Here is a 26,611-nt window from a genome sequence, read left to right as displayed (position 1 = left end):
CGGGACAAGATGGAGGCCTATACTAAATATAAAAAACAAGGGATTGAGGAGATATATGGTCATTACTTAGATTGCAGGAAGAACCTTAAGAGGGAAATTAGAAAGGCAAAAAGAAGGTATGAAGTGTCCATAGCTAATAAGACGAAGGTGAATCCTAAGGGTTTTTACAGATATGTGAACAGTAAAAGGAGGGTTAAGGATAGAATAGGTCCACTGGATGACGGGACCGGTGAACTATGTAAGGAACCATATGAGATGGGAGAAATATTGAACAATTTTTTCTCATCCGTATTCACGAGGGAAAGGGACATTGGGCTATACAAGATAAGATAAGAGAGGCAAAGGGCTTGGTTATAGAGAGGATAGGAATTAGTAAAGCAAGATTTTTGGAGCTTCTAGGGTCAATTAAGGTGGATAAGTCTCATGGTCCTGATGGGATATTTCCCAGGACTTTAAGGGAGGTCAGAGAACAAATAGGGAGGCACTGACAGTGATTTTTCAAAGATCACTGGAGGAGGGGGTGGTACCACGTGATTGGAGGGTTTTGAATGTAGTTCTGTTGTTTAAAAAAGGCATTAGGTGTAGGCCAAGTAATTATTGGCCAGTAAGTTTGAATTCGGTAGTGGGGAAGGTTATGGAGGATATTGTTCAAGATAGTATATACACATTTCTGGATAGGCAGGGATTGATTAGGGGCACCCAGCATGGGTTTGTAAAAGGAAAGTCATGTTTTAAGAACCTTGTTGAGTTTTTTGAGGAAGTGACAAAAAAAGTGGATGAAGGTAGAGCAGTTGATGTAATCTATTTGGATTTTAGTAAGGCTTTTGATAAGGTTCCGCGCGGAAGGTTAATAAGGAAAGTTCAGTCACTAGGAATTAGGAGAGAGATTGTAACATGGGTTCAGAAGTGGCTGGGAGATAGACAGCAGAGAGTCATGGTGGACAACTGCCTGTCAGGTTGGAAGCCTGTGACAAGTGGGGTGCCTCAGGGATCGGTGCTGGGTCCCTTGTTGTTTATCATTTATATTAATGATTTAGAAGAGGGTGTGGTTAACTGGGTAAGTAAATATGCGGATGATACGAAAATAGGGGGAGTGGTGCATAGTGAGGTAGGTTTTCTTGGATTAAAGAACGATTTGGCTTGTTTGAAAGAGTGGGCTGAAAGATGGCAGATGGAATTCAATGTAGACAAGTGTGAGGTGCTGCATTTTGGTAAAAATAACCAGAATAGGACATATACAGTTAAGTGGAGGGCATTAAGGCATGCAGAGGAGCAAAGGGACCTGGGGGGTTATGGTACAGAGTTCACTGAAGGTGGATTCCCATGTAGACAGGGTGGTTAAGAAGGCATAAGGTATGCTGGCCTTCATAAATCATAGTATAGAGTATAGGAGCTGGGAGGTGATGCTGCAGCTGTTTAAGGCATTGGTGAGGCCTGGTTTGGAGTACTGTGCTCAGTTCTGGTCTCCAATTTACAGAAAGGATATAGATAGGGTGGAGAGGGTGCAGAGAAGATTTACAAGGATGTTGTCTGGATTACAGGGAGAGATTAAGGAGACTGGGACTTTTTACATTGGAGCATAGACAACTGAGAGGGGACTTGATAGTGGTATTTAAAATTATGAAAGGAAGAGATAGACTAGACATAAACAGACTCTTTCCCCTGAGGGCAGGGGAGGTTGGAACAAGAGGGCATGAGTTAAGGGTAAGGGGGCAAAACTTTAGGAGAAATATTAGAGGATACTTTTTCATTCAGCGAGTGGTGGCAGAATGGAATGATCTTCCAAATGAGATAGTTGCGGCAGGATCCCTTCTGTCATTTAAGAGAAGGTTGGATGTGTACATGGAGGGTTATGGGCGGAGAGCGGGAGGGTTGAGCTAGTGGAGTTGTTCTAGTGAACCGGTGCAGATTTGAAGGGCCAACATGGCTTGTTTCCGCGCCGTAAATGATTATATGGTTTAAAAAGTGCAGCAATTTCTACATGGTCAAACCAAAATGTAGACAAATAATCTTGAATAAAACTGGAATGTGCACTTTAATCACATGTGAATTGTATTACATATTTAAAACTGTGGAGCACAGGGGTAAAAAAAGGGGGGGAAAAAAGCATTTCTTTCTCAAATGTTATGGAAAGCCCTATGTATTTTACATCCATTGGAGTGCCAAGTGGACAGTATGATATTCTCCTCCGAAGCATCTCATCTTGAACTCAATACCCCAATAGCACACTATATTTTGTGCACAAATACCTGGGGCGGAACTTGAATCTGCCTTGAGCCAAGAATCTGAGTCACAGGTGAGTTTACTTCCGTCCCCTCCAGCTTTTAATTCAGGAACTGGTCTGTTTCTTTTTGCGCACCCCTCGAAGAAGGGCTCACGGTCAAAACGTTGGCTGCACGCTGTGCCCTCCCTCTGGACGCAGCAAGACCTGATTTCCTCCAGCCTTTTAGTGCTTGTACCCCCAATCACAGCATCAGCAGACTTTCAAGTTGACTTCCAGTTGTGCGGCTGGTAACGTTATCTCTAAATATTTACTGGGCCGGTTGCCGTCCTCTCTCCATTGACCCATCTGGATGCCCAGCATCATTAATTGGTTGTCTCCGCCATACTTTTTGTGATGTTTCCAGTTTCTCCTCATCAGAGATGCGGCCTGAACAGCATTTTTTGTTAAATTTTAACTTTCTAGACTGGATTTTTTCAATCCCTTCAGGGTGAACTCGGTTAGCCTTTTTTTTTTACCCCCCCCCTCAAGCCACTCTCAATTTGAGACTTTTGTTTTCAGTCGAGTGACCCCTCCACTTTCCTCTTCATCATTTCTCAATGCTTTTATTTTGTGCAGTAAGTGAACGGTTAAGTCGTAACCACATAGGGTCACCAAACCAGCCACATGCGTCACCAGGAAATTAAGAAAGGTCGCTTCGCAATTCAAAACGTTACGTAATGCCTCCACTCCAATTTGTAAACAAAATGATTTTAGGTTTTGGTAATAAATTGGCTTCAAAGCAAAAAATGAAGAGCAATTTTGCAAATTTCGTCCTAGCCACGTCCTGCATCGGGTCAACACGCCAGTGGCAAGTCGGCCTCAAGGAGCGTGGACGGCGGGCAGCCAATGAGCGGCTGCGGGGAGCGACCCCACCCCGCGCTCGCCGGCACGGCGGTCACGTGAGCGCCCAGTTGACCCGGCCCGTCTCGAGAGGTCGGGAGAGCGCGAGCGAGCTTGGGTTTCTCCCGACGGACGGCGGAGAAACAGGCGGGCGGCCATGCGTTGGGTCGGGCTGTGCGGCGTGGCGGCGGCCTTCTGGAGCGTCAGCTTGTGTCTAGGTGCGTTCCGGCCACGCTGGACCTCGACCGGCTGCGACCCGTCGACGGCCTTGCCCTTTTCGGCCAGGCCGGTTAGAACCCCGTTCACGGGGGGAGGGGAACCATCCGATGGCGACGGCTGCGACCGAGGGGCCCGGTAAACGCTGCGACCGCGCCCTCACCCCTTTCTTTCCCCTCCATTCATCGCCACGACCACGTCGGCATCTTTCAGTGGTGGGGGGGGGGTCTCTCCACCTGCTCCCCGCCCCCTCATTCTTTCACCCACACGCCGCTTCCTCGGCCGCCGACTGTCGCCCCGGCAGGTGGGCCCAAGGGCCGTCCCGGAACTGTCATCGGCGCCATAAAGGTGGGGCTCTTTCCCCCCCCCCTCTTTCACCTCTCTTCCCCCCCCCACTCTTTCACCTCTCTTCCCCCCCACTCTTTCACCTCTCTTCCCCCCCACTCTTTCACCTCTCTTCCCCCCCACTCTTTCACCTCTCTTCCCCCCCACTCTTTCACCTCTCTTCCCCCCCACTCTTTCACCTCTCTTCCCCCCCACTCTTTCACCTCTCTTCCCCCCCACTCTTTCACCTCTCTTCCCCCCCACTCTTTCACCTCTCTTCCCCCCCACTCTTTCACCTCTCTTCCCCCCCACTCTTTCACCTCTCTTCCCCCCCACTCTTTCACCTCTCTTCCCCCCCACTCTTTCACCTCTCTTCCCCCCCACTCTTTCACCTCTCTTCCCCCCCACTCTTTCACCTCTCTTCCCCCCCACTCTTTCACCTCTCTTCCCCCCCACTCTTTCACCTCTCTTCCCCCCCACTCTTTCACCTCTCTTCCCCCCCACTCTTTCACCTCTCTTCCCCCCCACTCTTTCACCTCTCTTCCCCCCCGCTCTTTCACCTCTCTTCCCCCCCGCTCTTTCACCTCTCTTCCCCCCCGCTCTTTCACCTCTCTCTCCCCCCTCCCACCCCCCCACTCTTTCATGATTGAGAATTCTTTGGGTGAGCCCACTGTGATTTTCTCGAGTTCCTCACATTGATTTTGATAAACATTTGAAGTTTTCAATGTTTCCTATTCAAATTTTTTTTAAAAAACTTCTCTATGATGCAGCATTTTTAAAAACCTAATCTTGAAGGATCTTATTATTGCTTGGTTTAAATCTTGGTGCTTGCTGCTCAAGGACTTGATGAAATTCAAGGTGATGGTTTGCCACTGTCTCAATGACAGTTGGGAATGGACAAGAAACAATATTTGGCAGTGATTGTTTTTTCTTTCCCCCCCGCCCCCCATATCCTGATCATTAAACTAAATTTTTTTGCTATCACCCTGACTGTAGTTCTGTTTCCGAGTGAATCATTTGTCTGTCCAAATAACTCTTTTACTATAACATCCTTAAAATGTCCTTTATTTAAAAAAAAAACTTAATGAATGTTGCTTGTGTTACAGTTGATATTGTTATGGTTATGGATAAATGTCTTTCAAAGAGATTGTTGGGGGTGGGGGGGGGGTTTAGTGTAGGTCACTTCACAAACAGTAATGCTTTACAAAAGACATCTCATTTAAAATAAAGCCAGACATTCAGGCTCTGGGTGGCTTTGGAGAGACGATGGAGCTGCTTTGGAAAGAACTTCAAAAGCAGTGGCAATTGGAAAACTCCAGGCTCAAATGCTAATAAGGGTTTGGAGACTTGAGAGAAGTTTTTGTTTTTACAAGCAGAGAGAAAAAAAACAAACAGGATTCTTCTCCGAGAGAGAGGAGTCAGTTCTACAGTAACAGTTGAGGCTTCAAAATGGCAATGTGGCAGGCTTGTTGAAAAACCCCATTTTGAAGATGGGTTGTGAGTTCAGCGTGTTTAAAAACCCTGTAGTCCATACAAGAGGAAATGGATGGTTAGTTTCTCCTGAAATAAGGGAAACACGAGGAACTCTGGGGTGACCTGGACGAATTATCATTTGGGAAAACCCATGATGGGACAAGTTTCTTCAGCAAGTCACTGAAGTGACTGATTGGACACAAACTGATTTCCTCCAACGAGTAACAAATCTCTCTCTGAAACCAACAAGAACCTTCCTGAGTGGTACCTTTAAACACCAGAGCCTGGTGAAGATTCATAAATGTTGAATTCTGTGCACAGTATAAGAATTGCCTGATACCGGTGAACTTGGAGAAGTGACTATTAAAGCAAAGAACTTTCCTGAACCTATACATGTGCACTTCGAATTCGAAGGGGGTTAAGTTAAAGCTTGATCTTGTTTCTATGTTAAGAAAATTTAAAAGCAACTTCTGTTTAAGCAACCATTGTCTTCGTGAATTTCTATTGTTGCTGGGTTTTGGAGTACCCTGGGCTCATAACACTTGTCTCAACCACCAATTTCTGAAAAATAAGTACATGCATTATTCTGTGTGCAAAGCACTGCAATGAGGTTCCAGAACTGTTCAATATTTTAGCAGATATACTTTATTTTGAAATGTTGTTCTATTGCTTGGGCAACTGCTTGAATGCACTTTGTGTATTAGTTTATGATACTCTTTCACTACTGAAGTGTTAATTGTGCTAAAGAATGCAACTTGTTACAAAAACTAAAAAGTTAATGCTGAATTTTTTTTCTGTCAAAAGGAAGTCAGAATACTCTGTACTCAGACAACTTGTACAGAGTAACAATTAATGTTTCAGGTCAGTAATCTTAAACGTTTCTGAAGTCCATGTTACGGTCATCCGGGTAATGGAAATTGGTTTTTATTTGCATTCACTATCCAGAAAGAAAATCTGAAATGCGGAATAAAATTGTGTATGTCCTGGGGGTTGGGGGAAGAAGAGAGTAAATTAACACACTAAATAAATGAAATAGGATCTGGCCCCCCCATTCAATATCATGGTTGTTCTGGCCAAGGACTCCACTCTATAACCTTTAATTCCCCTGCTGTACAAAATCTATATAATTGTGTTAAATAAGCACTACTTGAAAATGCTGAAAAAATGTGAATTTTATCACCCTAATGTTAACTGCTTCTCATGCATCAAGGGAAAGCTAATTTCTATTTCTAGGTGTGAAAGTTGCCCATTTGAATGGGGGGGGGGGGGTGGTGGAGAGATATTAATCTGCAGAAAATATTGTAGGGGACAGGAATTCTGGTTGCCATAATATTAAACTGGAAATTTTTTGATAGATTATTCAAACTCTATCAACAACTTTTAAGATCAACTTGGTTCCCTGTCCGTTAATTGCTCTGTTTGGTTGTTCTCATGACTCTGATAAACCTCTTATCGGCATCTGAAGAAAAAGTCTTAGGTTTTACTACATTGAGTTATTATTGAAATGAGGAGATTCATCCCCTACTCGTATGCAGTGGTTATATGTTGTAATGTCCTATTTAAGTTTAGAGAAAAGTCAGATAATAAAGATAAAAAGTTTCAATTTATGAAGTTATAGGGCCTATTCTTAGAATTTTTTTATGATTGGGAAAAATCAATAAGTATACATTCCAGTAATTCTTTGTCTGTTATCTGGGGGTCACCAGAGATTCCACATCATTATTGATTTTTTTTCTCAAAAAGGTAACCTTGATTAGAGGGAGGGGATTAGTTTAGTCCTTTAGGTTTTCTTTTTAATCCTTATTGTTTTAATATAAACAGATGAATAATGGGTCTGACATGATTGCATTCATTGTTACTAGATGGAGTTGTTATAAATATAATGTAGATATGCACATTTTATTACTTTTTTCCCCTCCCTTAGGTATGTATTTGCTTGTATACAATTGATTCATTTTGTAATCATTTATTAGTATGCTTATTATGTTAAACTCAATAAAAATGTATTAAAAAGTAAACTTTTTATCCAGTTAGTTGGAAAAATATTAATTTAGTTTTGAGGATTAGCATTAGGCAGGTGGCAGGAGTATTATTGGGAGAGCAATTTTTGTGTGGTGATATTTTAAAATATCAGTGATATTTTAGTGTGGTTATGGAATGGGGCAAAGATAAAATTGGGATGATGCCAATTAATTAGATTTGAGAAGTAGTTTGCAAAAAATGGTCTAGAATCAGCTATTTGAAAGTAAATTGGTCTTGGAACATGAGGAAACATTTAAGGAAGAGATTCAAAACCTCAGGGTAAACAAACACCCATAGGTGAACAGCACAATCCAGATCATCGTGGACGACAAGGTACACGGAGGGTAAGAACCTTATGTGATATACCAGGAGGATATGGCACTAGAAAGCAGAACAATGAAACTACAGGAGTAAAATTGAAAGGACATTCAGAAAGGAAAAGTGAATTGAAAAATAATATTGGAGGTGGAGAAACAGTTAATGTAGACAGATTATGGAAAAGTGGCAAAAAGGAAACTTTTTTGGGAAAGAGTGGAAACTTTAATTTTCCCAATATTGACTAGAAAGTTGTTAGCTTAGATGGGACAGAATTAATTGCGTGTGTCCAGGAGTGTTTCTTGAAGCAGTATATAGATGGCCCAACCAGGAAGGGTGCCATTCTCAACCTTGTCCTGGAAAATGGACTCAGCTAGGAGATCAGAGTTCAGTGGGAGAGCATTTTGGGATTAGTGAACATTATCAAACTGATTATGAACAAGTCTGTAACTTGTGAGGAAGTACTGAATTGAGTGAGGTCAAATCATGACATAAATAGATGAGCTCAAGGGAGTTGGGACCGCTTGTTGTTGAAAAAGCACACAACTGTTGTATGGGAGTTGTTTACAGACCAATTAATTAGACTCCAGGACTGACTGTTCTAGTGTAAAGGATGGATGAATATAAAGCACAAAAGCAGAGCATTAGGAAGGACTGAAATGTACATGGTGAGCGTGATTTCAGTAAGTACAATAGGATGACTGGGGAGATAAGATCACTAGATGACAAAGGGGATTTATGCTTGGAGTCAGAAAAAGTGGGAGAGGTTAAAAATGACCTTCCATTAGTGTTTCTCAAGAAGAGGGATGTGGACAGTAATAGTATAATGTTTAGTATGCTTGTGTTGGGGCATTTTGAGATCAAGAAAGGGATAGTTTTGGGTTTTTAGAGTTGCATTTCATTCCATGGTTAGCATAATGTTGTTGCAGTATCTGCATGGGTTTCCTCCAAGTCCTTTGATTCCACCTCCGTGTTTCAAAGATGTAGGTTGATTGGTCATTTGGGTGTATTTGAACAGCAGCCCATTATGGGCTGGAAGAGCCTGCTAACCCTTGACAAGATTAGATTTATCCTAGGTTATTGAGAGACCATTGTTGGAGCCTTTACAAAGATTGCATCCTCAATAATGACAAGGGAAATCCTAGCGTGCTGTTGTTATACCTTTGTTCAAGAAGGAAAATCCAGGAAATTCTAGGACTGTAAGCCTCACACCAGTGTGAGGAAAACTATTGGAAAGGATACTTTGAGATATGATTGGTATGCACTTGGAAAGTTGTGCTCAGAATAGGTACAGTCAGTGTAGCTTTGTGAGGGGTTGGTCATGACTTCCCAATTTTATAGAACTTTTTGAGGAAGTGAAAGATGGTTGAGGGCTATTTAGTGATTTGAAAACATTCTTGACAAGGTCTGTTGTAAGTTGATTCAGAAGGTGAAGATGCATGGGAACTCAAGGTGAGTTCATATTTTGACAGCAAAATAGGTTTGTTCATAGAGGATAGTAGTGGAAGGCAGCTTCTCTGGCTGGAGGTGGGTGTTGGGATCCCTGTTACTTGTTCTGTAGATAAATGACTTGGATGAGATGATGCAAAGATTTGTGGATATGGACAGTGTAGAGGGTTATCAAAGAACACAAGAACTAGATCAGTTACAAATTTGGGCAAAGAAATGGCAAATTAGTTTAATCTGGACAAGTATGAAGTAATGCACTTTGAGTGGTCAAAGTTAAAGGGGATGTTTTCTTAAATGTTAGGGCTCAAAGGTATGGATGTGTGGAGGAATCTGGGGATTCCTGGTCCATAACTAATTGAAATGGGGCACATACACAGAATGGTAATGAAGGGGTACAGTATGCTTGACTTCATTGGGTGGGGCATAAAGTCTAAAAGTAAAGAGGTCATGTAAAACTTTGGTTAGGCTGCACTTGCAATACTACGTGCAATTCTGATTGCCCAATTTGATATTGCTCTATCATACCAAATGTTTCCATTCTTCAGCACATTTTGAGGAACAGATTCATTCCAGGATCTTGAAGAAAGTAATAGAAAGCACAAGTGTCAGCTTCATTAAAAATGCTGCGTAGTTTCTCTCTATCAGCTATTTTCTGCATGAACATTAATGTCTCATTTTTTTTAGATTAAAGTAATAGGCTTTACCTGTAGTTTTGATAATTTGGTGTTTTCCAGGTACTGTTACTAATTGGACTAATTATTTTTTCTGTTTTGAATGCCTATTTGTAGATAAATGCTCAGAGTTTATGGGATGTGATGATTGTAATGTCAACAGCTCAAAGGTCAATTTGACTTGCCATTGGCAAATATGCCCAGGTAAGGATTCATCATTTATTCCAGATTATCTTTTAAATATGCACCAGGATATTTAACTGATAGATTTGATTATGCAATATTGGGAATTTTTGTTTTATGGAAGTTGTATTTCAGCAGATTTTGAATATTTTGGGCTAATTGACATTTTAAAATGTGAATACTTTGAGTACAGAAGCAAAAGGTTGTAGGTCTGGTTAGATTGTTTGCCCATTGAGGAAAAACTACTCTTGACACTTTCCCCGAAGTAGTTGAGACAGTTTGCAAATTATTTGGAACTGTTTCATTGGTATCCTAGTAAAAATAGATTACCATTTAAAATTCTAACATGCAGACTTGAACTCTTCAGTGGTGCAACGAGGAAAACTGCAGCCTTGTGCGAGGGACCCAGGTTCAAACCATATGGGTGCTACCTGAGTACATTGCAAGTCCTCCCTATAACAGCTTGGGATCTCTTCCTGGTGCTCCATCATGGCTACTGCATCCAAAATATGTAGGTTAATTGCCCCTGAAGTGTTTGGGTAGTAGAATTGGGGAGGTGCAGTGGGTTAATTATTGATGTAAATTTAGGAGGATAAAAATGGGAATATTCTAAGATTTGGGCGTTTTGTGAGCAGATGGTGTTTTTGTGCCATATCTCTGACTTCTGTTAAATAAGCATAACAGAATATTGTTAAAAATGTCAAATTATTTTGATGGAGAATAAAATTGTAAGACAGATTTAAACTGTCCATGTTTTAGAGGAGCTTGATGGCTTTGTGGAAGTCGCTATATTTGTGACCTGTGTGAAGTAACCTTGTGCAGTTTGGAATTTTCTGCCTCGAGTTCTCAAATTGTAGTTGAGCAGTATGCTCAGCTGGCTATAAGTAGATGTATTTGAGTTGAAGTGTCTGCTTTTTTTTTAAAAGATGAGTTGTGTACACTCTTCTACATCTATCTAGAGACTCCAAGCATGTGCATCAAATGGCCTCCTATGTTGGATTCATATTCAGAGAGAATGTTTTTTTCAACTATCGCTTTCAGAGCCAATGTTGTGTTTTCAATCATTTACAAATGGTGGGGTCTGCTGGCAAGGAGAGAATTAATAGCAGTCCCAAAATAGCAGCTTGATACAGCTAAGTGACTTGTAAGCCATTTCAGAAGCAATAAAGAATCTACCACAGTGAGACTGGCTTTGCAGAGAGCCAAATTAATTAAGGATACATGTTTTCCATTCCTGAAGAGGATTAATGAAGCTCTGTTTTGTGGTAGTTTCATGATCACTATTACTGATGACACATCCTCAAATAGTCAGTTAACAGAATTTCATTATTAGCTTCCAATATCCACTGAGATGGAGGTAGATTAATGTAGGCCGGTTGTAGAAAGACATTCCAAACATGTACATGATTGGTAAATTAATTGTTCACTCTGGTGTATTTGGGTAGTATGGGCTTGTGGGCCAAAAAGGCTTGTTACTGTGCTATATCTCAAAATAAAATAAAACAAAACATAAAAGCAATAAAGTGTGATTTTTCTCCCCCCCCACCCCAAAATATTGACTCTGACTCTTTGACTGCCCGAGGTTTAAATGGGGCAGCAACTTGGTGCATTCAAGGAGAGTTTATTGACAGTGTGATAAGATTATAAATATGGTTTTGGGAGATAAATTTGGGGCAGGTTTTTTTTAAGTGTAGGTCATATACAAACACTTTAAAACTGATCTTACTTAAAATACTGGAGCTTCGCTCGTGCAGACATATTGGCGTCAAGAGCCTTTGCAAAAGCTTTGGAGAGTGCCCAAGAGACTTCACTAATGGATTGTTGTTTACAAAGGCAACAGATGAAAGAACCCTTAAGACACTGAAGTGGCAGATTAAAAAGGAATCAGTTGTGGGTGACCAGCATACAACAATTTTTTCTGAAAACTGACAAGAACTTTTCTCAGCAGTAACCATTTACCTTTCAAGCACCAAAGACTGGTGAACTTCATAAATGTTAAATTCTGTGCACAGTATAAGAATTGCCTGCAACCAGTGAACTTGGAGGAATGAGAAATGAGATTGGACTGTGCATGTGCTTAGAATTAGAAGGGGGCTAAGTTAGGTTAAGTAATTTAATAGTAAAATAAGAAAATTTGATCATGTTTTCATGTTTAAAGATAATTAAAAGCCACTTTTGTTGAAGTAACCATTTGTCTTGGTGTATTTCTATTGCTGCTGGGTTTTGGCGTCCTCTGTGCTCTTAACAACAGTGTGCAGGTAATTTTAAAAAGTCGTCTTGGGAAATGAGCCTGTCCCAGTAAGTTTCTGTGGGAGAGCATTTTGAGAACTTTTAGATGGTTATAGATAAGGATTAGATTAGACCTTGGGTGGGGTGGTGAAGATGATTACAACAGTATTAGGCAGGAGCTGAAGAGACTAGTTTGTTGTTAGGCAAGTCTTCATTAGACTTGGGAGCCAGCTGAGTAAAGGAAGCAAGAAAGAACAAACTGAATTGGGAGAGTAGATTAAAGGGTATTCCAATGCAACTTGTACACAAAAGATAGGATAACTAAGGAGAGTGTATGACTATTCAAGGACAATGAAGGAAATTTGTGGTTGGACCAGAAGAAGTGGTACTAAATTAAAACTGCATTGATAATTCACCAAGAAGCAGAATATGGGGGAGAGGTATGTGCTGATATCAAGAAGTTGGAGGTGTCTTTTCAAAATAGTTATGAGAGAGGCAAGAGAAGAAATTGTTAGGGCCTGGACAGAAATCTTTATATCCTCTTTAGCAATTGATGAGATTCCAGAAGACTGGAAAATGGCTACCATAATCTTGTTCTGTTTAAAATGAGCAGTTGGGACAAACTAGGAAATTATAGGCTTGGCTCAATGGTAGGGATAATATCTGGAAAGGCTGGCTATTTCCAGTCAGTCTACATGTTCTTTGTGCGGAGGAGGCCATATAAACTTGATTGGGGAGGTGACAAAGATGATTGAAAGTAGGGCTGAGAATATCAAGGTTCTTCATAGTAGGCTACTCCAGGGATAAGACTCATAGAGATTTGGTAGATTGGATTCAAAGGGGACTTGGCTGTGGTTGATACAAGATGGAGGGTGTTTATCTAATTACATGTCTGTGACATGGTGTCCATCTAAGATCTGTGCTTGGACTTTTCCTTTTGATATATAAGGATTTAGTAAAATATAGAACAGTTGGAACAATGGGCTGAGAAATGGCAGGTAAAATTTAACCTGGACAAATGTGAGGTGTTAAACTTAGGGAAGTAAAATGGAAAGTGAAAGTATACTTCAATGGCAGGACCCTTGGGTGCATTGATGTAAAGAAGGGATCATGGGGTTCAAATCCATAGGTCTCTGAAAATGGCAATGAGACTGCTGAATGAGGAACTGCGCATAGAAACGGAGTCTCTACTATTTAACAATATTTTATACATGTATCTATTTACTGATGTCATTTGTATGTGCATGTTCTGTGTATGTTTGCATATTTTTGTAATGAGGACCAGAGGGCACTGTTTTGTTGGGTTGTACTTGTCCAATCAGATGATGATTAACTTTAATTGCAGGAGCCCTGGCAAATATTTAATGTGTCCTTAACCTCGGTGAGGTGCTGGAGGATTGTTCATTTTACTGTTTTAAAAAGGGCACTAAAATTAATTTGGGAAATTATAGGCCAGTGAGACTGATATCATAAGAGGGCAAATTATTAGATAATTCTAAAAGATTGGATATAGAAGTACAGTAAAACTCCAGGTTTTGGGGACTGGTATATGCTGGATAAGTGTATTTTCCAATTGCTTGAGACTTGCTACTACAATACCTATGAAACCCTAAAAAAAAATCAGTGACATCTTATATGCCAGATACAAAAATGAGACCTTAAATTCAACTAAAAAAAACATGCTCGATGTAGATTCGGTGCGTAAGGTTGACCCTTGAAACACAAAAAAAAAACCCAACCTACAACAAATTTTCAGGCTACTGATATAAAGAAATTTTTATTGAAAACACATTTAAAATTCTTCAAGTTCCTTGGTCACTTTTAACTTAATACTGGCTTCATACTTTCATCGTTTTGCTGGAGGCTCCTTGATGACAACCACCTTCTGGCCACACCCAACAGCTCACTCAACGTGATTTTTGGGGGTCGTCTTGTACACCGGATATGATAAAACCGTGAAAATGGGGATCGTTTTTTTCTGAAGGTAGACTTGTGTCAAAATATGTTAACTAATACACCTGTATTCAAAATAAACAGTTTAAAAGACAAAAATACTACACTGTACTTGCCCTGAATAAACTTCATTTGCATGAATATATAAACCTGAAAGCATTTTACTTTTATTCACATTCTTTGAAAACATTTAACCATCATTGCATCTGCAGATTCCTCCCCTCCATGGAGCTGCCTGAAAGATGAGCAGTAAAGTAGATAATTAACCTACCCCCTCTAGTTTACAGATAAAGTTGCTGACAGGGCAACTCTTGCTAAGTAGGAATAAAAAGACACTTTATGAGAGTCGCCCCAATGGCAAGCAGCATCAACTAGCTTTTCATTTGGCAAGTTCAAACACAACTTTATTGAAACAGTTGCTATGAGCAAAGCACAACCAAGGCACTCTGTTGGCTAAATATTTGCTCCCATCTTCATCAAACATTTGTGTTACTTCAGAGAATGTTTACTTGAACAATTTTAAACTTGCGTATTTTTTACTTATTATTTTTTTCTATCTATCTATCTATTTATTTATTTATTTATTTTGCTGGTTGCTTGAATTCAGGATACCAGGGAATTTTACTGTATTTGGCTGGACAGGGACTAGTTAGACATAGTTAACATGGCTTTGTGCATGGTAGATTGTTTAAGCAATCTTGTAGAGTTTTTCGAGGGGGTTATCAGAAACGCTGATGAAAGAAAGGCTGTGGATGTTGTCTACATGGCCTTTAAGACCTTTGACTAGGTCCCGCATAGGAAGTTGGGAAGGTTAACTCTGTTGATGTTAATTGTGAGGTAATAAATTGGATTAGACATTGGCTTTATGGGAGAAGTCAGAGAGTGGTAGTGGATGATGGCCTCTCTGGAGACCTGCGAGTGGTGGTGTGCCTCAAGAATTCGTGTAGGTGCACTGTTTGTCATCCAGATCATGACAAAATGTGGTAAGCTGGGTCAGCAAGTTTGCAGAAGACAAATAATAATCTTTTCCAGGTTAGGGGACAGGAAGGAAGGCTTACAAAGCTTACAGAGGGATCTGGACCAGTGAGAAAAATAGTCTGCAAAATGACAGATGGAATTTAATGCAGATAAATGAGAGGTGTTGCACTTTAGAAGGGCATACCAAGGTCGGACATGTGATGGAAATTGCAGGACACTGAAGAGTGTGGCAGAATAGAGCTATGGGAATACAGCCCAGATGGAGTCCCAGGACCAGTTCTGAGCCAATGTAGATAAACTGCAGATTTTTACAGGCCTCTTCATTCTTCCTCCACCTCTCTCCCTAAACAGTGTGCAGTCCCCACATGCTTCAGAAAGGCCACCATCATACCTGTACCAAATAAAAGCATAATAGGCCTAAATGACTACCAGCCAATGGCTTTGTCCTCTACCATTATGGTGCTTGGAGAAGCTGGTTCTAGCTCATCAGCTTGACCAGCCTTCCTTGCCTTGATGCACTTCAATTTGCCAACTGGTCAAACAGATCTATGGGAGATGTCATGTCCTTTCTCTTTTTATTTGCTTCAATTTAAAGTTTATCTATCTTCCATCAGTATAACTCGACAAAGCATTGTTATCCATTCCACAGTGCAAACACATACAGACATAACATGCATTCATACATTAGATATGCAGAGTACATATATTAAAATAAATAGTCTTGGAGAGATGTCTTAGCAGTTCAACAGTCATTCAGCAACCTCCCTGACTGGTAAGAAGCTAGCCCTCATCCTGGTGGCTCTGTCTGTAATACTTCTGGATCTCTTTTCTGAAGGGAGTAGCTAGAAGATGCTGTGTGTGGGATGGTAGGGTTTCTCCCTAATTTTTCAAGCCACCTTTAAAGAACACTCTTGGTAAATCACATTGAGAGAGATGCCAGTGATCCTCTGCTTCTTTTATGGCCCTGTGGATTGACCTTTGATCTGTTGCTCTACTACAGCACCCATACTACACTATGATACAGCCTGCCAGGTCACTTTCTGGAGTTCCTGTCAAAAGTTGACAGAATGGTGGCTGTAGCCTTGCCTGCCTCTGCCTTCTAAGAAAGTGTAGTTGTTGTTGTTGCAGGACTTGCATGCCAAGGACATCTATTGGGCTACAGCTCTGCCTTCAATACCTTGGTCCTCCGCAAACTTGTTCCCAAATTTTACAACCCAGGCCTTAGCCCCCACCTCTGCAAATTATGGCATTAGACAGTAGCTAGGAAGTGGCTGTTAACATACATCTGACATGAGAGTTGCTTAAGAATCTCTTAATTACTGTTCATGGTTATCAGATTTCGGAGAAAGGACAAGATGGCAAGGTAAGAGAATCTTGGATGCCAAAGGCTATGAATTTAATCAAGGTAAAAAGGAGGCATATTTAAGGTTTAGAAGCTGCAAAAGGACTCAAACTGGACAATAGAAAGGCCCATGAAATGTCTTTGAACAAGATTAATGATAATCTCATTGTACTGTGAATTCATGGTGGCATTAGATGCAGGAAGAATATTCCTGATGTTGGGCAAGTCCAGATCATTTATGAACTTGTGGAACTCGCTGCAGTTGTCGAGACCTATTCACATATTCAAAAGGAATTGGATTTGGCCATTGTGGCTAAAGGGGTCAGAGGTATGGAGCAAAAGCAGGAATAGGGTACTGAAATTGCATGATCAAACCATAATTGTATTGAATGGTTGCACAGGCTTGAAGGTTTGAATTGCTCTTTTTCTGTGAAGACATTCTAAACTTGCATTAAAAATGCAAGGATGACCAGGGAGAGGATCAGACGGAGAATGTGTTTGAAACATAGAAAATAGGTGCAGAAGTAGGCCATTTGGCTCTACAAGCCTACGCCGCCATTTAATATGATCATGGCTGATCAGTACCTGGTTCCTGCCTGCTCCCCATACCCCCGATCCCATTAGCCACAAGGGCCAAATCTAAGCTACTCTTAAATATTGACAAGGAACTGGCCTCAAGTACTACCTGTGGCAAAGAATTCTACAATCCACCACTCTGAGAAAATAAATTTTTCCTCATCTCAGTCCTAAAAAACTTCCCCCTTATCCTTAAACTGTGACCCCTTGCTCTAGTTTTTCCCAGCATTGGAAACCACCTACCTGCGTCTAGTCGTCTAGTCTGTCTAAACACTTAAGAATTTTGTTTCTATAAGATCCACCCCCCCCCCCAACCCCATCTTCTAAATTCCAGAGAATACAAGTCTAGTCTATTCAACCTTTCTTCATATGTAAGTCCTTCCATCCCTGGTATCAATCTAGTATACTTTCTCTGCACTTCCTCCATGGTGAGGATGTCCTTCCTCAGGGAGTTGGTGAAGTACTAAATTAATACCTACTACTAGTATTTACCAAGGAGAAGAACGAGGAGGATGCTAAGGAGCATAATGTGGAGAATACTAATGTATTGTGGCATTTTGAGATCAAGAAAGAGGAACTGCTGTGTTCTTTGAGTAATATTAAAGTGTGTAAGTACCCAGAGCCTAATGAGGTATCCCAACTTCTTGAAAGAGAAGCGATTGCTGGGATCTTGACATTTATCGTTGCATTCTCATTAGCAACAGGCAAGGACTGGAGAGTAGTTATCTCCACATTATGCTCTATGACCTTCTCTTTGGTTAATACTAATGGAAGCTATTCATTTGGAGAATCCAGGAATTTGTTGGGTAGTGACCCTCACATCTTTGAAAGGGAAAAATATTTGACGATACTTGCGGATAGGATTTGCACACGTATGGACAGTTGCAGTCAAGTTGGGATCAGTCAATGTGGCTTTGTGAGTGGCATTTTAATAGAGTTTTTTTGAAGAAGTGATGAAGGTGATTGAGTGTAGGGCAGTGGATGTTTTCTACATGGACTTTTTTTTTTAAACTTTATTTATTCGTTCAAAAAACAAATAATATATGACATATACAACAATTAACATGAATGTAATTTTTTATATATAGAAAAAAGAAAAGACCCCCCCTCTTCAGCCAACTCTCCAAAGGAGAGCCATAAAGAAAAAATATTAAAGAAAAATTAAATGTACATATTAAGATCTAATCAATGTAAATTGAAATGTAAATATTCTGAATATAACAACCACTTATTAATAAAAAAATTATAATTATCACATGAAACATACGTAATATTTTCCATTATTAAACAATATCTCATCTCATTATGCCATCTATTAATATCAATCATATTTGTATCTTTCCACAGACTAGCAATACATTTTTTCGCTACAGTTAAAGCTAAATATACAAAAGCAATCTGAAACCTATCTAATCCCAAGCCTTTTAGAGGTTGCAAGCTACCCAATAAAAATACTGTCGGATCTAAAACTATTTTAATCTTATACAGGTATTCTAGAAACGATTGAATTTTCTTCCAAAAATATTGTATATGTATACATGACCAAACAGCATGAAAAAAAGTTCCAACCGTATCACCACATCTAAAACACAAATCTGATTCATTAAAACCATACTTTTATAATTTTTCAGGTGTTAAGTTTAATTGATGTAAAAAAAAATTATAGTTAATCATTGCATAATGTGCATTTATCAGTCTAGTTACACTATCATAATAGATATCTAACCAATCATCTTCGGAAAAAATAAAACCAGTATCCGCTTCCCATTTACTTTTAGATCTATCCCAACCCTTTTTATCCATACCATCCTGTAATATTTGATACATAGATGAAATATAACCCTTCTCTGGTACCTTCATAAGAAAAGTCTCAAATTTAGTCATTTCAGGTAAAATCATATCTCTACCAAACATGCATTTTACCAAAGATCGAATTTGATAATAGAGAAAAAAAGTTCTTATCAATACCAAAACTTTCCCTCATCTGATTAAAAGATAAAAATTTACCCTCTTTAAAACAATCTCCCAAATTTTTCACACCTTTAAATCTCCAATGCAATAAATTTCGATAATGTATTGAAAAAGAAATAAGTTGATTATTATACAACGGAGTCAAAGCCGATAATTTACCCTTAGAGCCTATCATTTTATTTTCTTTATCCATAACTTCATTAAATGTTTTAGTATAGGCACATTATATTGTAACAAATTTATATTCCATCTAAACAAAAATTGATTTATTTCAAATTCAGAAATATTTGCCATCTCAATTTTGGCCCAACTAGGAGGCCGTACCAAATCCATTAATGAACTAATAAATTTAAGTTGGGCTGCTTCATAATAATTTTGAAAATGTGGTAAACGTAATCCCCCAACTCGTATTTCCAAGTTAATTTATTCAAAGCTACTCTCGAAAATTTACCTCTCCATAAAAACTCCCTAACCATTTTATTCAAGTCTCGAAAAAAAAATATTATCAAGTAAATACGGAATAGATTGAAACAAATATTGTATACGTGGAAAAATATTCATCTTAATTGTATTTATCCTACCCATTAAATTAATAGGTAAATCTTTCCATTTAATCAAATAAGTTTTAATTTTTTTCATTAACAGAACCCAATTTAATTTATATAAAGATTGATAATTAACATTCAAAATTATACCCAAATATTTAATTCAATCAGTCCATTTCAGATTAATAATATTCTTATAAACTGAATAATCTCCTTCACTTACTGGTAATATTTCACTTTTTTCCCCAATTAACTTTATATCCAGAAAGCATCCATATTGTATTAAACACTCCTTCAAGTGCAAAAGTGACTGAGCTGGTTTATTAAATACACCAATGCATCATCAGCAAATAAATTAATTTTATACTCATCGTCTAAAACTTTCATACCTTGTATTTGTTTATTTTGTCTCATCAACTGTGCTGAAGGTTCAATCACTAACGCAAACAAAGGTGGTGACAAAGGACAACCTTGACGAGTTGTTCGTCAATACTCTAGCTATTGGTTTACTATATAAAGCCCTAATCCAACCAATAAAGAAAGGACCAAACTTAAATTTCTCCAAAACTTTAAACAAAAAATTCCATTCAACTCTATCAAATGCTTTTTCTGCATCTAGAGATATCACCATCGGGTGATCTGAAGATTGTCGAAATCTGTTAATCAAGCGCAAAATATTATCTGAAGCGTATCTATTCCTTATAAAACCTGTTTGATCCATATCAATCAACTTAGGTAAAAATTTAGCCAATCTATTCGCTAATATTTTAGCTATTATTTTATAATCTACATTTAACAACGAAATTGGTCTATATGAAGATACTTTCAAAGGATCTCCATTTTTTTGGGGATTACTATAATTAAAGCACTAGAACAAGACTTGGTAATTCATAATGTTCTCCAACTTGACGTAATACATCCCCAAACACTGTAGAGAAATCATCATAAAAAGTTTTATAAAATTCAACCGAAAATCCATCATCACCAGGCGATTTACCGTTCGGCATTTCCAGCATAGCCATTTTAATTTCCGAATCAGTAAATGGTTCTTCTAACTCCTGTATATCTGCATCCTCTAATATCGGTAAATTCAACAGTGATTTTAAAAAAAAATCAATCAATCCAGTTTCTTGTTTTCATTCAGATGTATATAACTTTTTATAAAATGAACAAAATTCAATCATTAATCTCACCAGGTTTATAAGTGATAAGAGAATTCCATCTAAAAGCATTAATAGTCTGCGAAATCTGTTTTCTTTAATTGCCACGCCAATACTTATGTGCATTCTCTCCCCATTCATAATACCGTTGTTTAGTCCTATTAATCGCACATTCAAATTGATAAGATTGCAAAGTATTATATTCCAATTTCAACCTAGATAATTCTATTTTCTGATCTTCTGTAGCATCTTTCTGGAATTCCTTTTCTAACTCATCAATCTGTTTCTCTAATTCAAGACTCTGATTTAATTGATTCTTTTTTTATTTTAGAAGTATTAACTAATTATTTGTCCTCTCAAATAAGCTTTCATAGCATCCCATAATACAAACTTACTTTGAACAGAATTAGAATTTTCTTACAAAACAAAATTATTTTTTTCAAAATATCAATAAATTCCATATTTTTTAACATAGTATTAAACCTGCAACGATAGGCCACTTGAATTTTCTCAGAAGTTGCATATGTAAAACACCCTACTTTTATATTCCGCTTGTATTTTTCCTTGTAAGTGTGCCGATACTAAAAAGAAGTCAATCCTTGAAAACGATTCATGTGTAGGTGAATAAAAGGAGAAATCTTTCTCTGTCGGATTAAGACGTCTCCAAATATCTACTAAATTAAGATCTTTCATCAACGCTTGAACCTGAACTGCCATCTTGGATTTCTTAAACTTTCTTCGGAAATTTATGTAATAAAGGTTCCAAAACACAATTAAAATCATCACCGTCATTAGCATGACCCAAACAAAAATGCATCTGAAATAAATATTTCATCATCTGCATTTGGGGCATAAATATTAAGTAAAGTCCAAAATTCACTAAAAATCTGACAATTCAATTTAAGAATACATCCTGCCTTTTCCTCCATTGATTGTAATTCAAAAGATAAATTTTTATGTATCAAGATTGCTACGCCTTTAGCCCTAGAATTAAATGAAGAATATACATGCCCAACCCAGTCCCTCTTTAATTTCATACTTTCCTTCACATTCAAATGTGTTTCTTGTTTAAAAAAAAAAGCAATATCAATTTTCATTTTCTTAATGTATGCCAAGACTCGGTTATGCTTAATTGGACTATTTAATCCTCGAACATTAAAAGTAGCAAACCTCAACTTTGACATACTATTATTACTAAATACCAATAATATCTTTATATAAAAACTCAAATCAATGTATATAGGCCCTCCAATAGAAAAAAAACAAATTAAAAATTAATTAAAAATTAAAAAATAAAGAAACAAATCCCCCACCCCCCGCCCCCCAAAAAAAACTACCAAAAGGTAGTTACGCTGACTTTGATGAGGGATTTGCTAAGATTCCTCAAATGATGCCACTGATGTGCAATAGGATCTGGGGCTGCTGCAGAGGCTAAGAGATAATCTAATAGTTCATAAAATTGAGAGGGGGGAGAGAGACGACAGTGCGAATCGGGTGAGCGAGGGGGGAGAGAGACGGCAGTGCGAATCGGGTGAGCGAGGGGGGAGAGAGACGGCAGTGCGAATCGGGTGAGCGAGGGGGGAGAGAGACGGCAGTGCGAATCGGGTGAGCGAGGGGGGAGAGAGACGGCAGTGCGAATCGGGTGAGCGAGGGGGGAGAGAGACGGCAGTGCGAATCGGGTGAGCGAGGGGGGAGAGAGACGGCAGTGCGAATCGGGTGAGCAAGGGGGGAGAGAGACGGCAGTGCGACTGGAAGGGAGTGGATACGGCAGCACAATTCGGGTGGGCTTAAATCTGGGGCAGCTGGCTTTTGTTCTGAAATCCAGAAAAATCCAAAATTTGGAACACTGTCCCCCAAGGTTTCGGGATAAAAGATTGTGTACCTATATTACCATGAAGATATAGTTTAAAGGATTTTCATTTATAATGGTTCTAAATTTGTTTTTAATGAATGGAAAGTCCCACTGAATTTTTGGGATTTTTGCATTGTCCAAGGCACGTAATTGACTTGTGATGGTAAACGGAGAACAGCTTATCATTCACAGCTTAACAGTTTCCGTTGGTAGGGGAGACCAAAACCAGGTAACATAGCCTCAAGATTCAGGGTAGTAGATTTTGGACAGAGATGAGGAAGAATTGCTTTTACTTAGAGGGTGGCGAATATGTGGAATTTGCTGCCTATTAAAGCAGTGGAGGCGATGTTCGTAAATGTATTAAAGATAAGGTTGGATAGATTTTTTTACACGGTAAGGGAATTGAGGGATATGTGTGGAAAACGGAGGTAGGTGGAGATGAGCCTATCATCAGTAATGATCTCATTGAATGGCAGAGCAGGTTTGAATGGGCTGGGTGACATGCTCCTGCTCCTATTTCTTATGAACTGTCACACAAACTGTCACTCTGCTTTGTATTTCAGATGAAATTGGTTTAACAAATCTATGTGTTCAAAATGTATCGCAAAATTGTTCTGCGTTGAATGAGACCATGTGTGCAGGTGAGCTAAACATTTGTCTTGAGATGTGCAGCTTTTTAATGGCTGTAATATACAATTTACTGGCATTTGTTTTAAAAAGAGACAAAATGGAGAATATTGCATGATTCCAGTAAAAGACATTCTTTGGCTTGGCTTCGTGGACGAAGATTTTTGGAGGGGGTAAATGTCCACGTCTGCTGCAGGCTCATTTGTGGCTGACAAGTCCGATGCGGGACAGGCAGACACGGTTGCAGGGGAAAATTGGTTGGTTGGGGTTGGGTGTTGGGTTTTTCCTCCTTTGTCTTTTGTCAGTGAGGTGGGCTCTGCGGTCTTCTTCAAAGGAGGTTGCTGCCCGCTGAACTGTGAGGCGCCAAGATGCACGGTTTGAGGCGGCATCAGCCCACTGGCGGTGGTCAATGTGGCAGGCACCAAGAGATTTCTTTAGGCAGTCCTTGTACCTCTTCTTTGGTGCACCTCTGTCATGGTGGCCAGTGGAGAGCTCGCCATATAACACGATCTTGGGAAGGCGATGGTCCTCCATTTTGGGAGACGTGACCTACCAATGGCTTTTTTGCTGAATTCAAATCAAGTTCTTTATTATGTTGCTATATAATAAGCTGATTTAAAGCCATGTGAAAAAAATAGAACTAAAGGTTCATTTTAAAATTCTGATGGTATGATCAGATCCTGATCAAACATTTTGACATTTGAATGGTCTTTTTGTAAGAAACTAACATTACTCATCACTCGTGTGATTCAAAGTAGCCCCTCTGCAATGATTTGGAGGTTTTTTTAAGCTGCATTCTTGCATAGGTTGACAAATGACTTTAGTCTGAATTGTGTCATTCTTTTTTGCAATTTTAAGTAAATCTAAGTTAAAGACATCTTGGCTAAAATAAGTGTTTACCTTGTACAAAATTTTGTTTTGTAGACTATTCTGTAAATTGGATAAGCTTTTGTTCTGAAATCCATTTGTACTTATAATTGCCCATGTTCCTCTGTAGTTTTGCTTCTGACTTTCTATTTGAAGTATCTGAAGTTTTATTTCAGTTCTAAAGTTTTATTTTCCCTTGGTTCTACATGGAAGAAGACATTTTTCTAATTTTTTTAATGCAAATACAAGGCGGCTACAAAAGGATTGACAGATAAGTTAAATGAGTGGGCAAAGTTCAGGAATATGCAAAGTTATCCACATTGACAGAACGTTACAGGCTTTCAACTCACAATCTATGCAACCAATATAACCTGTCCCACAGCAATCTAATTTTTGCCTACCTCAAACCCTAATCCTCTGATTTTCTTGCAACAATGCACCCATCTAAGTCTTCTTCTTTGGCTTGGCTTCGCGGACGAAGATTTATGGAGGGGGTAAAAAGTCCACGTCAGCTGCAGGCTCGTTTGTGGCTGACAAGTCCGATGCGGGACAGGCAGACACGATTGCAGCGGTTGCAAGGGAAAATTGGTTGGTTGGGGTTGGGTGTTGGGTTTTTCCTCCTTTGCCTTTTGTCAGTGAGGTGGGCTCTGCGGTCTTCTTCAAAGGAGGCTGCTGCCCGCCAAACTGTGAGGCGCCAAGATGCACGGTTTGAGGCGTTATCAGCCCACTGGCGGTGGTCAATGTGGCAGGCACCAAGAGATTTCTTTAGGCAGTCCTTGTACCTTTTCTTTGGTGCACCTCTGTCACGGTGGCCAGTGGAGAGCTCGCCATATAATACGATCTTGGGAAGGCGATGGTCCTCCATTCTGGAGACGTGACCCATCCAGCGCAGCTGGATCTTCAGCAGCGTGGACTCGATGCTGTCGACCTCTGCCATCTCGAGTACCTCGACGTTAGGGGTGTGAGCGCTCCAATGGATGTTGAGGATGGAGCGGAGACAACGCTGGTGGAAGCGTTCTAGGAGCCGTAGGTGGTGCCGGTAGAGGACCCATGATTCGGAGCCGAACAGGAGTGTGGGTATGACAACGGCTCTGTATACGCTTATCTTTGTGAGGTTTTTCAGTTGGTTGTTTTTCCAGACTCTTTTGTGTAGTCTTCCAAAGGCGCTATTTGCCTTGGCGAGTCTGTTGTCTATCTCATTGTCGATCCTTGCATCTGATGAAATGGTGCAGCCGAGATAGGTAAACTGGTTGACCGTTTTGAGTTTTGTGTGCCCGATGGAGATGTGGGGGGGCTGGTAGTCATGGTGGGGAGCTGGCTGATGGAGGACCTCAGTTTTCTTCAGGCTGACTTCCAGGCCAAACATTTTGGCAGTTTCCGCAAAGCAGGACGTCAAGCGCTGAAGAGCTGGCTCTGAATGGGCAACTAAAGCGGCACCCATCTAAGTACATAATTAATAAATAGACATAAATGTCATCTGGTATGAGATTTTTAAAAATACTATCCAAATAGCAATAATTTTTTTTAAATGCTGCTGACCTCCTGGGTATTACTGCTATTCTTTTATTTCCAGAACTACAGTGCTTTGACTCCTGGTGCCGTGTGGGTGAGATTAACAAGCCTGCACCACCCACTTTTGTATCATTGTAATTGGTCTGACACATTCATTAACTTTGGTTTCTCCAGTCCTGCCATTTCCTGTTTAAGATGCACTTGATTGCAAACTTTTCCAAACTCTGGAATGAAATGTTAATGCTGCCTGACTTGTTTTTTGAATATTTTATTTTGGATTTTCCAATACTCTCTCAAATCCAAAACAATACAATCTTTCTCAGTAATACATTCAGGGTCAATTTTCCCCCACCTACCCCTCCCATATCCTAATATCACAGGAAAAAGATTATGTAAATTAAACAGACATAACGATCTATGGAGCCACAGACCCTTATAGGAACCAAATATAAACCCAAAGTAAAATGAAAAAGATACAAAACAAAAGCATGCCATCTGCACCATGACGCACTTCATTTATCTCAATCATTCCACTATTAATACGGGTTTTTACCTTCTATCTAGAAGGGGTGTAATTACATTTGTGTATCTATATGTTGTAGATAAGACTGCCATACCCTTATGAATGTCATATTTTCTCCTTAAATTATGTGATTTTTCTCCGGGGAATACAACTCTGTATCTCAGTATTCCATTGTGTAACGTTTAGTTGGGAGTGGGACTTCCAGATGACTGTAATACACTTCCTGGCTACCGATAGTGACCTTCACAAACTGAATTTGGTATTTGGACAGTTTAAAACATGTATCCATAATGCTTCCCAGAAGGTACAATTCTGGATCCTGTGGAAAATCCACCTTTAATTTTTTTTCTCCAGAATGTTCCACAGGTCCTCCCAGAAGAATCTCACCTCTGTACACAGCCAGGTTGAGTGGATAAAGGTTCCAATCTCTACATCACATCTGAAGTACATTTCTGAAACCTCTGGCTTAGATTTGTGTAGCTTTTTGGTGTGTGAGGTACAATTGATGTACCTGGCATTAATAACTGCTGTCAGACACCAGTCTGACTAGCACTGCTTGTGGATTGTTGTGCCCAAGTCTGTCTCCCACCTTTCCTGGCTTCGGGCCCTCACTTTAGAATAGGAGATGCATCATAGAGATGAACTTGTGTGTATTCCCCTTTTTGAAATCGAATCTCCATGTTACTACACACAGGCAGGGGCATAGTTGGTTCCAAATTA

The 26,611-nt window shown here is 39.6% G+C and overlaps 1 protein-coding gene across 3 annotated transcripts in view; it reads left to right on the top strand.

Moving 5' to 3' along the window:
- Positions 1 to 3,101: 3,101 nt before the first annotated feature.
- cd164 (CD164 molecule, sialomucin) overlaps positions 3,102 to 26,611 on the top strand; it is a 31,682-nt gene continuing 8,172 nt past the window's right edge. Inside the window, exons 1-4 of one of the 3 annotated variants that reach the window (XM_069887550.1) lie at positions 3,105 to 3,321; positions 5,921 to 5,977; positions 9,691 to 9,777; positions 22,926 to 23,003. In XM_069887550.1, coding sequence (XP_069743651.1) covers positions 3,261 to 3,321; positions 5,921 to 5,977; positions 9,691 to 9,777; positions 22,926 to 23,003 — 283 coding nt within the window. In that variant the 5' untranslated portion in view covers positions 3,105 to 3,260. Of the gene's footprint in view, positions 3,322 to 3,414; positions 3,458 to 5,920; positions 5,978 to 9,690; positions 9,778 to 22,925; positions 23,004 to 26,611 lie in introns of those variants that run through there. The other 2 variants (XM_069887551.1, XM_069887552.1) reach the window with 2 other exon arrangements.

This window comes from Narcine bancroftii, chromosome 6, assembly GCF_036971445.1.
Source record: "Narcine bancroftii isolate sNarBan1 chromosome 6, sNarBan1.hap1, whole genome shotgun sequence".
NCBI classification, from domain to species: domain Eukaryota; kingdom Metazoa; phylum Chordata; class Chondrichthyes; order Torpediniformes; family Narcinidae; genus Narcine; species Narcine bancroftii.
The sequence above is the reverse complement of the archived record's forward strand: the minus strand, read 5'-3'. Positions and strand labels throughout refer to the sequence as shown.